This window comes from Vulpes vulpes, chromosome 14 (assembly GCF_048418805.1).
Source record: "Vulpes vulpes isolate BD-2025 chromosome 14, VulVul3, whole genome shotgun sequence".
NCBI lineage: Eukaryota > Metazoa > Chordata > Mammalia > Carnivora > Canidae > Vulpes > Vulpes vulpes.
In genome coordinates, this window is record NC_132793.1 from 61,772,988 (window position 1) to 61,785,952 (window position 12,965).

The following is a 12,965-nucleotide window of genomic DNA, read 5'->3' on the forward strand; positions in this document are numbered from 1 at the left end:
GTGGTTTAGCGCCTGCCTTTGGCCCAGGGAGCGATCCTGGAGTCCTGGGATTGAGTCCCGCGTCGGGGTCCCGGCATGGAACCTGCTTCTCCCTCCTCCTGTCTCTCTCTCTCTCTCTCTCTCTCTCTCTCTCATGAATAAATAAATAAATCTTAAAAAAAAAATCCATGAATCATGATTCTAAAAGAAAGATGTGGGAGCAGAGAGAAGGGAAAGCTCTATTTACAGAAGAATAAAAACTAATAAGTATAGGTGGAATGATAGAAAATCACTATTTTGCAACTACAGTTATCACAACTAAAGGATTATACAAAATAATGGGCTTAAATTCCTTAAAAATGTCAATATCACAAAAGGCCAAAAAGAAGCTGGGGAACTGCTGTGGATTAAGAGACTAGAGAGACATAACAATTAAATGCAATATATAGTCCTTAATTTCATCCTGGATTTAGGAAAAAACAGCTTTGGAACAATTGGGAAAATGTGAATGTGGATTATACTTAAAATAATAGTATAATAGTATAATAGTGGGCAGCCCCGGTGGCACAGTGGTTTAGTGCTGCCTGCAGCCTGGGGTGTGATCCTGGAGACCCGGGATCAAGTCCCACATCGGGCTCCCTGCATGGAGCCTGCTTCTCCCTCTGCCTGTGTCTCTGCCTCTCTTTCTCTATCTCTGTGTCTTTATGAATAAATAAATAAAATTTTTTTAAAAAATAGTATAATAGTGGTTGAGGTCTGCCTTCAGCTCAGGTTGTAATCCCAGCTCAGGTTGTGATCCCTGGGTCCTGGGATTGAGTCCCCCAGTGGGCTCCCCACAGGGAGCTTGCTTCTCCCTCTACCTATGTCTCTGCCTCTCTTTCTGTGTCTCTCATGAATAAATAAATAAAATCTTTAAAAATATATATATAATAGTATAATAGATAATAGTATGTCACATTTCTTAAATGGTAATTGCATTATGGTTGAAGGAAAATGGCTCTTAGACAATACATGCTTAAGTAATTAGGACATAAGAAATCCCATTAATTTTAGAATACTCCCAAATGAAAAAGAGAGAGAGAGAGAGAGAGAGAAAGTGTGTGTGTATGAGAGAGAGAGAGAGAGAATGAGAGAGATCACTAGGGTTCACTGTTCTATTCTGGTCAATTTTCTTGGGTTTGAAATTTAGCAAATAAAAGGGAAAAAGAAGAAAGTTTCTAAATAATTTAAAGTGTTGACTACCATGATCTGACTTATACTCTAGGATTATTATTGTGAGAGGATTTATTTCAGAAAGTGGCAAAGCAGGAATAGGTGAGAGGGTCAATTTACCATAAAGCTGATGAACCTTAAGTGTCAGGGCCCCTGTCTCATGGCTCCTTTCCAAAGCTGTGGGAGAAACTTGAGCAATATTCTTTCACATAGTTATATACTTTTGTAAAATTTGCAAAATAAGAGGTTCTAACTATACTTAAGGCCATTGTCTCTTTCCACTCCAACTCACTTTTATGTCAGGCAGCTTGGGAGTGATGACAGGCATTTTGGGGATCCTACTAATGGGAATTTAAATTTAGGTTTAGTGAGATATTATCTGTGGTTTGCAGTCACTTCCTTGTACAGTTAAATGTTTGACAACTGTCCTGATACACAGGACAGCAATGCTTCTGCTACCGACTGTGTAGACTCACTTGGTGTTTGAGACAACGATGCCAAGCTAGGGGCACCTGGGTGGCTCAGTGGATTAAGTGTCTGTCTTCAGCTCAGGTCATGATTCCAGAGTCCTCGGGGATGGAGCTCCAAGTCAGGCTCCTGCTCCACAGGACGCCTGCTTCTCTCTCTCTGCCTGCCACTCCCCTGCCTGTGCTCTCTCTCTCTCTCTCTCTCTCTCTGTCAAATAAATGAATAAAATCTTCTTAAAATAAAAAGATGCCAAGCTGAAAGAGGAACACAACACAAACTATAGTGCCCAGCACCAAAAAGATGTGAAGAATGAAGACATACACTGGAAGAAAAACTAAGTATAATTTTCTTCTCTATATATAAAATACCAAAAGTGGTTATAATATGAAGAAGTAATCGAAGACTATGCAGCAAACAAATATAAGAAAAATTAAAGAAATGTCAAGCTGCTAAATAATAGAAATATTTTTTAGATGTTTGTAGTATTTGACAGCTCTTTAGATTTGCAACTTGTCATGCTTCCTTTTCTCATTCTAAGTTTGTGTGTGTGTGTGTGTGTGTGTGTGTGTGTGTAGTTGCAGGTCCTACAAGATCAGGAGCTGCCCCTTTAGGCCAAAAGAAGGCCACTATGACAGATAATTAAAGGACTAGGATCTGAAATCCAATGAAGGTACAGAGAAAGCAATGAATTTGGGGTTTATCTGAAATGTGAAACCAAAAGAGCTTCTTAGTCCACTGGATATGGGGAATGGGAAGAAAGTTCGGTTGGATGAACCTAGTTTGGGTGAATGGATAGGCTTGGCATCATTCTGCAAGACAGGGAATTCAGCAGAAAACAGGAAGATTCTGTGGTGATATTGGTAGGAAGAGAAACTAGAGCCAGAGAAACAGACTGGGTATTCATCAATGTGTATACAGGAGAAGGTAGAGCAACAGATTAACAGATTCAAGGTCAGAGTAAACAGCAAGAAGAGGTGAAGCCATAGGATGGAGCCCTGGTAACAACTAAGGATGTGTTGGTTCAATACATGGGGGTGGGGTACAGGGGGGTGTTGACCAGTAAGAAGACATAGAATTGAAACAAACAAGAAAGAAAGAGTAGCTTTTTTAACTGGAAGGACAGATGTGTTTGAATAACCTCAAAAGGTAAATTGTTATTAAAATATAAATTAAAGTATAAATTAAATGGAAATCAAATTTGGCAATAAGCATTTAACTGGTAACCCTGAGTAAGAGCAAACCCAATGTAATTATGAAATTAAAGTCAAAGTCAGACTGTAGTGGACTGAAGAATAAATGGGAAGTCAGGAAGTGGACTCAGGAAGTGTGGATGACTCTTTCAAGAATAGAGGCCAGCAATAAAAAGAAACAGGGAAGTAGAGGGGATGTGGGGTTAAGGAACGGTCAAGCCTGCTTCATTTGTGTCTTCTAATGCTAGACATATACCTACCCTATTACTATGACCCAAAATCCTACTCCTAGGAAACAACTTGAGCATCATGAAAAGGAGAATGAATAAATATATTACAGCACATTCACACAACTTAAAAATACACAGCAAAATAACAAATTGTAGATAAGTGCAACATGGACAGATATCAGTATTACGTTAATTGAAATTAGACACAAGATACTACGTATGGTATAACTCCATGTGTATGAAGTTTAGAATAAGCAAAACTAATCTATACTGTTAGAAGTCACAACAGCAGTCATTTCTGGGGAGGAGGGCTGTTAACTGAGAAGAGGCATGAGACAGCCTTCCACAGTGAGGCAAATGTTCTATATCTTGACCTGTGAGATGGATGCATGGATGCATATATATGTAAAAATGCGTTAAGCTGCCCTCATGGTACCTAGTGAACTTTGTGTGTCCTTTACTTTGCTGTACCCTAATGAAAGGAAAAAAAATGAATCAAATTTTATAGACAGCTTTACTGAGGAAATACCACTAAAAAGAACTATCAAACTACCACCAAATCAAAGTGAATTCTGAGTTGGCTCTAGGACATCTAACTGTAACTTTTGGAACTGACTGAACTAAATGAATCCATCAACCATGATGTAAATGATCCTCTCTCTCAGGCAGTGCAATCAGCCTCTTCTGGGCTCTCATTCCTAGCTATGTAAAAATCCTGCTCATAAGCCCAACTCCTCATGCAGAATTGGGCTATTCTTCCCACTGGACAGACCTTCACAATGTCAGAAAAAGACTTGCAGAGCTCAGCGCCAGCCCAAGACCTCTCCTGTATCAGAAGAATATAGTTACCGACTTCCTTCACTACTGTAGAAGAGCAATTTAGAAGACAAATTTGTACCCATCAGAATCACAGCAGTAGTTTGTGACACTTTCCTTTGATGTCTCACTATCATATCTAGTGATGAAGAGATAACAGCTGGCATTTGAAGACAGTCATTTTTTCCACACACAAACCGCCCCCCATATTAACCATTAATGAACTTAGCACTATTTAATAACATGGCACCTGTACTCTTATCATAAAAAAAAAATACTTACCATTTTGTCTGGTACCAACAGCAGCAATGATTACTGGAACTGAATTTAATGCCCTTTTTATCACTGGAATATAATTATCCTTTACTTCATGGAACGAGAACTTGTCATTTACATTGTATTTGATCACAATGATGTCGGCGCTCCCGATGAGGTTTCTAGAAGTATACCAATCACTGTCAAAAATGTCCTAAACAAAAATGCAAAGAGGATTCTTTAGTCTACTTGTCTTCAAATCATCATGAAATAAAATGGAACATACAAAAATTTTTGCTATAGTTTAATTTTTGGAATTCATAAAAAGAACTTATTTTTAAATAAGTAATTGTATAGAATTAAAAATGTTTGAAGCCGACCAACTCTTCTATTCTCATGTATTCATTTAGCCTAGACAACAGTGTAGTTGTACTGTAAAACAGAGCTAGACAATTACTGAGAGTCTGATGAAATAAGCAGCCTCTTTCAATATTTGTACTTAAAAAATAAGCACTTTGTTTTAAAATTATGCCATGTTTTTATCACCTAATAATTTTGAAAATGTTAACACTACAGCTTTCAATGCCAGAGCATCAGTATGAGTAAGGAAGCTTCAAAGGATTTTCTGTGACCCAATTAGACACAGAAGGATTGTTTGGTGTTTTAAACTGCAATACATAGTGAATTCTGTGGAGTTCCATATATTTTACATATATTTTCAAAATTTATGTATACTTTTCAGTTTTATCCATCCTTTGGACAGTACTGTATATGTATAGTATATGTGTATGTACAGGGACATACGTTTCATAAAAAGCTACTATGTATTATAAGGTGTCAACACGGGAAGGAACAGATTTTCAATTCATATATTTACCTTATGTAAGTTAAAAATTCAAGATAATCCTACCAGTTTTGAAATTTTTACTTGTGGGCTACAGTTAATAATATTTACATTTAGTATTTGGGCCAAAACTAATTTTTATGAAGACTATTCCTTAAAAGCTTTGATGTTTTAGAAGCATTTTTTTCAAAGATTTTATGTGAATAGGAGCATAAGAAAAATAAACATCTTAATGCCACTGCTTAATATGCATTAGAAGGTTTCTTCTCATATTCTAGTTAACTATTAATCATATTTGTCCTTTCATGTGGCCTTCGGTGTGTACTTCCAGGATATAATAAGGCTAGATTAAGAAAACAGTTGGATGTGGCTAAAATGTCCAAAAACTGTTGGGCTATGAAAGTTTGCACTTTGAAATATGAGACCAAAACAGGGTAATAATGCTAGAATCAGTCAATCAAGATCCATGTGACAGAGCTTTTACCCTATGACAGAAGATTCAGGAGAAATGTTGCATAGTAATGCCCTTTTGCGAAGAGAGCTGCTTCTCACCAGTTCCTCCACGGTCTCCAGCAAAGCCTCTCCCAAATCCCTATAGCCACCCCAACCCACCCACTTCCTACAAGTACATTCAGAGTAAAAACAACTGCAGAATTTTTAGATACAAATACCTTATTGAAAACAGGAGCATTTAAAAGGGAAGATTTAAAAGGACCAAAAAAGAAAACCAGGCAAATTATGGGAATATAAATACCAAAGACAAAGTCTTAAACTTGAACCAAGAGAGGGGAGAAGTGAAGTGGGACACGGATCAAGAAAATGTGAAAGCTTCCCAGCAGAGCTCTACGCTAATTTCCAAATCCCAAACCACAAACCCATTCAGTTCCAACTGTATCTGTTATAGTATCCAAGTTCAAAGTATACAGGCATAACAGGGTAACAAGTATAACAAAGAAAGAGAAACACAGTCAGATGAATGGAATAAAAAACAACAAAAACGAAACAGGAGTAGGACCAACATTAAATAGCCATTTAACTCTGAGAGAACAAATCAAAAGTAACTGCTCTTTCCATTCCAAATAGCTTAAAATTCCAGAGTTACTGGAGAGGTATACTGGGAAAAAAGGAGACATTCAGAGGAAAATGTCATGAGAAAATGTGTTTTGGGATCATTATCACAAGGATATAAAGATTATAAATAATTTTATTTTTAACACAAATCAGTTTCAAACCCTGCCCAAGAAAATGACCTCACTGCTTTTTGTGGAATATTTCTGGTAAACAGGAAAAGATCTAGAAATAAAATAACTGCACAGAAAGAGGAGGGTAGGTTTGAGAGAGACATACTAAATAATGAACTACATAAAATGAATCCAAAGTACATCTATGTTAAATGTGCCAAGTATATACGGCAAGAATCCAGAGTGAGGTTACGGATCTACAGAAGAAACTAGAAAAGAGAAGCACAAGCTATCTCATTCCAATCTCAGGGAAACACCACCACATCTTTAACCAAACTATGTCAAAGAGAAAATGTTCCCCTGGTTTCTAGAAATGCGAAGGAAATCAAATTCTCCCACCCCTTGTAAATCAGTTCCAGGATTTCCTCTAGGAGGTTATGCAACACGAAGCTTGGAGCCACATTGGGCGAATGGAACCCATCATTTAAAAAATAATAATCTAATTTTTTTACAGCAAAATGAAATTTTATTCTACTTCACTGTGGGGCTGCAGATACAGCATGTACCAAGTAATAACACTGCTGGCTCGGTAGATTGTATTTGTGTAAATGTTGAATGATGTGCAGGAAACTTTATTTTTGCTTAGTATAAGTGATACATGACTATACTAACATTGTAATAAACACATTGTTGTTATTATAGGAGCTACCACTACTGAATACTTACTACATGTCAGTTTCTAGCCTAAAAACTTTACATATACTATCTCATTTATCTCATCTACTCTTCAGCATTGCTCTAGGAGGCAGGGAGTCTTTTCATCTTATACATAGGAAAAATAGGGTAGGTGAAGATAGTTGACTCACCAAGGAAAGCCACTAAGTAGCAATGTGGGGATCTGAAATATCCAAACCTGTGCTGTTTTGCTATACTGAATATACTGTTTCTGTACACATCAAGTATCAGCTGATAAATACAGTCAACTTGAATATCTCTGATGGACTTTTACTTACCACTAAGAAAAGAGAAGCACCTTATAAAGAGAAGCTCTATAAGTATGTTCCCTAATGCTTGAAGATCTTTATAACCCAAAAACATGTACCCAAACTTAATGCCTTAAACAGGACCAGAGTCTAAACACATAAAAGTTGATAAGCAAGATAAAACACAACACTGAGTATAAGGCAAAAATCTAGACTACAGAGGCTTATTTTAATCCATTTGGAAGATTTCATTTACTACAATACATGGGATTACAAGTACTGTTTTTTGCTAAATTAACAACATAAACAGGAAAGAGTTAACAGCTCAAAGGAAAAAAAAACAGGAAAGGTAATCCTAACATCCTAATTCAGTTTATTTTCTCTACATTTATTTACTTTATTCACTCATTTGTTCCAATTTACTTATTTACTCTATTCACTCATTCACATCATTTGTTCAACTGCATGTAAAACCAGTAAGTTTTTAGACTGTATGATTTTTCACAATGAAATGGCCAAAATAAAAGAGGTGTTTCATTTGCTTGCATGGAATCCAGCCAGTAAGTTCCTTACCAATGCTTAAGATTGGCATCATCACTGTCATAAAAGGGAGTTTAATGCCATCCCACTTATTGAAAACAAACAAACAAACCTGTTTTTCATTTATTTCAGCCCATTAACAGAAATATCCTTTAACTGATCATTTGAGGTAGAGATCTTTTCTTCCTGTAATTTGCATAAGTAATTTTTCTACTTACATTCCACACATTCCTTTAGAAACGTGTATTAGTTCCCTATAGCACATAATTCAGCTTTTTAAAATTGCTGTTTAAATGTAAAATCTTGGGGATCCTTGGGTGGCTCAGCAGTTTAGCGTCTGCCTTCCGCCCAGGGCCTGATCCTGGAGACCTGGGATCAAGTCCCACATCAGGCTTCCTGCATGAAGCCTGCTTCTCCCTCTGCCTGTGTCTCTGCCTCTCTCTGTGTGTCTCTCATGAATAAATAAAGTCTTTTTAAAAAAATGTAAAATCTCACATAAAGATAATTTACACTCTTTTTCAGACACTAAGCTTTCTTCTGTTATAAAATACAACCTTCAAAAAAAAAAATAAAATACAATCTTCAGCTTTAGTTATAACTCCAAAAGCAGTAAAGAATCAGAAATTTTCAAATAAGATTAAGTGAAAACATTTAAATAATTACCGTTACTGTGTATTATTATACTGCCTACTGAAAATATTTGTGTCAAACAGCATATTCCTTTCTCCTTTTATGAAGCACTCAAGAATCAGAGTAGAATTTTATCGACTTCAGAATATATTTTCTCCTTTTATGAAGCACTTAAGAATCAGACTAGAATTTTATACAACTTCTTTTAATTATTGCAAATTTTATAAAGCTTTCTGAAAATTCCAACCAGTGTTCTTATTTCTGATTTATGAGTCACTGAAAACAAATAAGCTAATATCTCAGGAGTATCCGCATTATTAAAATTAAAAACGCTAATTAAAATGTCCAAAGGGGGATAGCTTTATAAGGGAGTGGTTTAAAATCCATTCTCAGCTCCTGTGTCTTCCTCTCCTTTCCAGGGGTCCTAGTCCTGAACTGTCCCAGTGAAATTTATTTTTGCTTGAGTTAAGCTTTCAGAGGACTTTATTTTTAGAGCACTAATATTACACTATCACCCACGGAGTAGGCATGAAAAAACATTGCTCTCTGCTGGTGAAGCTTAGTGACCCTGTCCCTGGGGGTTGTCACAGTCAACTGCCAGCTACCAAGGGACAGCCTACGGTGGCGAAGCACGGAGTAAGTGCTCCATGTTGCCACTGGGGCTTTTTTCACCTTCCACGACTGTTCTCCCCCAGGGCTGCCCCCTGCCTGGGGAAACAAAGGAAGACAAAGATTTCCCCCCAAATGTCTAAAAACTCTACCCAGGTGACCCAGCCGGTCCACATCCACGAAAGAGGAGAGGAGAGAGGAGGAGGAGGTGGGGGTGGGGGTGAAGCACGGAGCAGCTGCCGCCGCTTACCCAGACCGGGCAGTCGTGGACCACCAGCTTGACATTCCCGAACGCGCTGGCCTGATACTCGGTGAACACCGGCCGCGCCACCGTGCTGGTCGCGCTCAGCAACAAGCTGCTCTCGTCCCCCGAGACCAGCGGGCTTCTCCCCAGGTAAGTGCGGATGAGCCCCGACGGCCGGCTGTCCTGGTGAAACGCGTCGCCCTCGTTCCCCAGCGCCACGATGTGGATGGACCTGCACGGCAGAGAGGGGGCGAGGGCAGCAGGCGCGGTCCGAGCGGGGCAGGCGGGCGGGGTGGGCAGCAGGCGCGCGGCGGGGGGGCAGCGGGGGACCCTCGGGCTGGGGGGGCAGCAGGCGCGCGGCGGGGAGCAGCGGGGACCCTCGGGCTGGGGGGGCAGCAGGCGCGCGGCGGGGAGCAGCGGGGACCCTCGAGCCGGGGGGGGGGGGGGCAGCAGGAGCGCGGCGGGGAGCAGCGGGGACCCTCGGGCTGGGGGGGCAGCAGGAGCGCGGCGGGGAGCAGCGGGGGCCCTCGGGCTGGGGGGGCAGCAGGCGCGCGGCGGGGAGCAGCGGGGACCCTCGGGCTGGGGGGGCAGCAGGAGCGCGGCGGGGAGCAGCGGGGACCCTCGGGCTGGGGGGGGCAGCAGGAGCGCGGCGGGGAGCAGCGGGGACCCTCGGGCTGGGGGGGCAGCAGGAGCGCGGCGGGGAGCAGCGGGGACCCTCGGGCTGGGGGGGGCAGCAGGAGCGCGGCGGGGAGCAGCGGGGACCCTCGGGCCGGGGGGGGCAGCAGGCGCGCGGCGGGGAGCAGCGGGGACCCTCGGGCTGGGGGGGCAGCAGGAGCGCGGCGGGGAGCAGCGGGGGCCCCTCGGGCGGGGGGGCAGCGGGGGCCCCTCGGGCCGGGGCGCACGGCGCGCGGCGGGGCGCAGACAATGGCAGGACCGCGGCGCGTACGTACATGATCTCGGATGCAAAGGCAGGGCGGCGACCCGGAGGCGAGCGGCTCCGGCGGCCTCTCGGGGCCCGGCGGCGGCTGTTTCCCCGCAGTCAGCTCATCCCCGGCCGCGTCCCCCTCGCGCGCCTCCACCGCGGCGCGGCCGACGCAGAGCGGGCCCCCGCGGGCGGGGACGTGCGGGCCGGGCCGTGTGCGCGCCGCCAGCCAGTCAGGAAGGGCCCGGGGCCATCCCGCGCGGCCCGCCGCTCCCGCCTCCCGCCTCCCGCCGCCCCGTGTGGCCGGGCGCCGCGGCCGCCTGTCCCGCCGCGCTCCCTGGGCCGGGCAGCTGTCGCCTCCCGCCGCCGCCGCCGCCGCCCCTCCTCCTGGCGGAGAGCGGCTCGGGAGAGAAGCCGGGGCCTCCGCCCCCTCGGCGGGCCTGGCGGGCGGGCGCAGCACGTGCTGGCCTCGGGGGTCGGGCGCGCTCCCCCCTCCCCGGCCCAGGCAGCGCCGGGTACAAAGGAGCAGCCCGCGCAGGGCCCCGCGCGATATAAATTAATAAATGCAGCGCCCAAGCCGGAGAGCGCCTGATCGCCGATCCGCCTGCAGCAAGTTTGCTCAACTCGAGAGGCTGTAACCGGAGCCCGGGGAAGGGGGTGGGGCGCTGAGGCCCCCGCTCCCTAAAGCCTGGGGGAAGAGGTTAGGGAAGCTAGGCGTTCAAGCCCGTTGGCCGCTCCGGCAGCCCCATCATTCCACCCCCCCACCCCCCCACCCCCGCCCCTGGCCTTGACGGAAAATGTTTTACCACGTCTGCCGCTTTGTCATTTGTCAACATGCACTACAGCTGTTTTCTAAAATCATACTTGTGAGAAAAAAAATAATAAAGGCAACATTCATGCTAGTGTAGAAAGGGGTCTTTGTTCACACACCAATTAATTTGCTAATATCGCTTTTGAGGGATTATTTACTATTTCAGGCTATATTTGGCATATTTTACCAAAACTGCAGGGTTAGGTTTTTTTCTTTTCTTTCCTCCTTTTTTTTTTTTTTTTTTTTTTTTAAGTGCTGGGGTTCTTACTGCGATGGTTTTAAAAAGAAGTTATGTGTGGGGTGTTTAACTTGTTTACAAGATGAATGCTAGCTTACTTGGAGGTTTTCAGTACACGTTAAAGCTACATATTTAATTAATAGATCCTTAGACCAACTGAAAAAATAACGATCATGCTTAATGCAAGGATACTTTAGATTCTTTCATGATAACGCACTGAAGTAAAGGTTATGAATGTCACTAAAGGGCCAAACTAACTTAATGCAAATGAACACTGGAATTCACTAATACCGAGAAGAAGGGCCAGAGGTTACTGTGGGACTCAGCTTCTCCATAAACATGAAAATTCTCACAAGTGCTCTGTGTTGAGTTATTTATCCCTTTCCTTATTTATTTTTGGCCTACTTTAAAATTTCTTTTCTCAAAAGAGCTATTTTGAGGATATGAGGTACTGAAGAAGTATTGAGGTACTGACTAGGGCAGTGAAAAGACTAGGGTAAGAGGCCTTTGGAATGTGAACAGCTTTTTATTATGGGCCCTAGTTGCTCAGTTGGAAGCAGTATAATACAGTTTCTCATGCTCATAGCGTACAGCAAGAGGCATTCTTTCTGTAGTCACTGATTTTTTTTTAAATCTAATTTTCCTCACTCTAAGTATAATTTCTCTTTTAGTCTCTACAATATAAGCCATCCTGAAATATTTAAGAGTATAGGATCACCCTTTCTCTTGGGTCAACAGAAAATGTATTTTCTTGTCAGTCCCCTCGAGTAACCATAGGTCAAAAACAAAGACACCAGAATGGATGAATGGATAAAGAAAATGTGGTATGTACCTACAATGAAATATTTGGACCTTAAAAAAAAAAGAAACATTTGGACTTAAAAAAGGAAATCCTGTCATATGTTACAACATGAATGAATCTTGAGGGCATTATGCTAAAGTGAAACAGGTCAGTCACAAAAAGACAAATACTGCATTATTCTACTCACATCAGGTAGTCAAACTCTTAGAAACAGAAAGAATGGTAAGTGGTTTCCAAGGGCTGGGGGTAGGAGGAAATAGAGAGTTGTTCAAGGAGTGGAGTTTCAGTTTTGCAAGATGAAGAAGTTCTAGAGATAAGATGCATATAGTAAACACTATGGTAATGTATGCTTAAAAATGGTGAAGATGGCAAATTTTATGTTCTATGTTTTTACAACCATATGAAAAGGGGGGAGGGGGACTGGCAACTGGCAGGAAGAGAGACAGTATTCATTCTCTCCTCTGATATTGAGTAAGTGAGCCAGGCTGTGCTAGGCAGGCATGGGAGATACTAAGGTAAGATTCAAGTGTTACCCTTGAGAAACTAAGTCTATAATTAATGGTCACTATATTGCGAATATTAACCACCCAATCCTTTGAAAACATACTGGTTCCTTAAATAATGATATTACAGGCTCACACATTCAGTAACAGAGGTAGGTACAAAGTACAAGGATAAAGTTCAGTGAACATTAAGAAAAGATCCGTGCCTGTGTGCCATCAGAGAGAAGTTCATAGAAGAAGTAAACATCTTCTTGGGTCTTAAGGATGGGGAGGAATTGCTAGATATGGAAGAAGAGAAAGGAGGTAAAGGGAAAGAGTTTTAAAAAGAATGGACAGACATCCTATGCAAATCACATGTGAAGGTATAGAGACATGAAAGATCATGGCTTGTTTAGGGAACAGCAAGAGCTAAATTATTGGTGTGCAAATTCCTTTACCACAGCAAGCAAAAAAGAGAGTGAGTTCCAAAGAGAAGATTTCCAAAGTTAGGCCTGATGCTTCTCAATTA

General features: G+C 42.5%; 1 protein-coding gene across 1 annotated transcript in view; it reads right to left on the minus strand.

Annotated features, from left to right (window-relative positions):
• Positions 1–10,419, minus strand: part of RHOBTB3 (Rho related BTB domain containing 3) — a 54,731-nt gene extending 44,312 nt beyond the window's left edge. The window contains exons 1-3 of the mRNA XM_072736748.1: positions 10,132–10,419; positions 9,188–9,413; positions 4,178–4,364 (exon numbers count right to left, since the gene is read on the minus strand). Coding sequence (XP_072592849.1) covers positions 4,178–4,364; positions 9,188–9,413; positions 10,132–10,133 — 415 coding nt within the window. The 5' untranslated portion in view covers positions 10,134–10,419. The remainder of the gene's footprint in view (positions 1–4,177; positions 4,365–9,187; positions 9,414–10,131) is intronic.
• Positions 10,420–12,965: the final 2,546 nt, after the last annotated feature.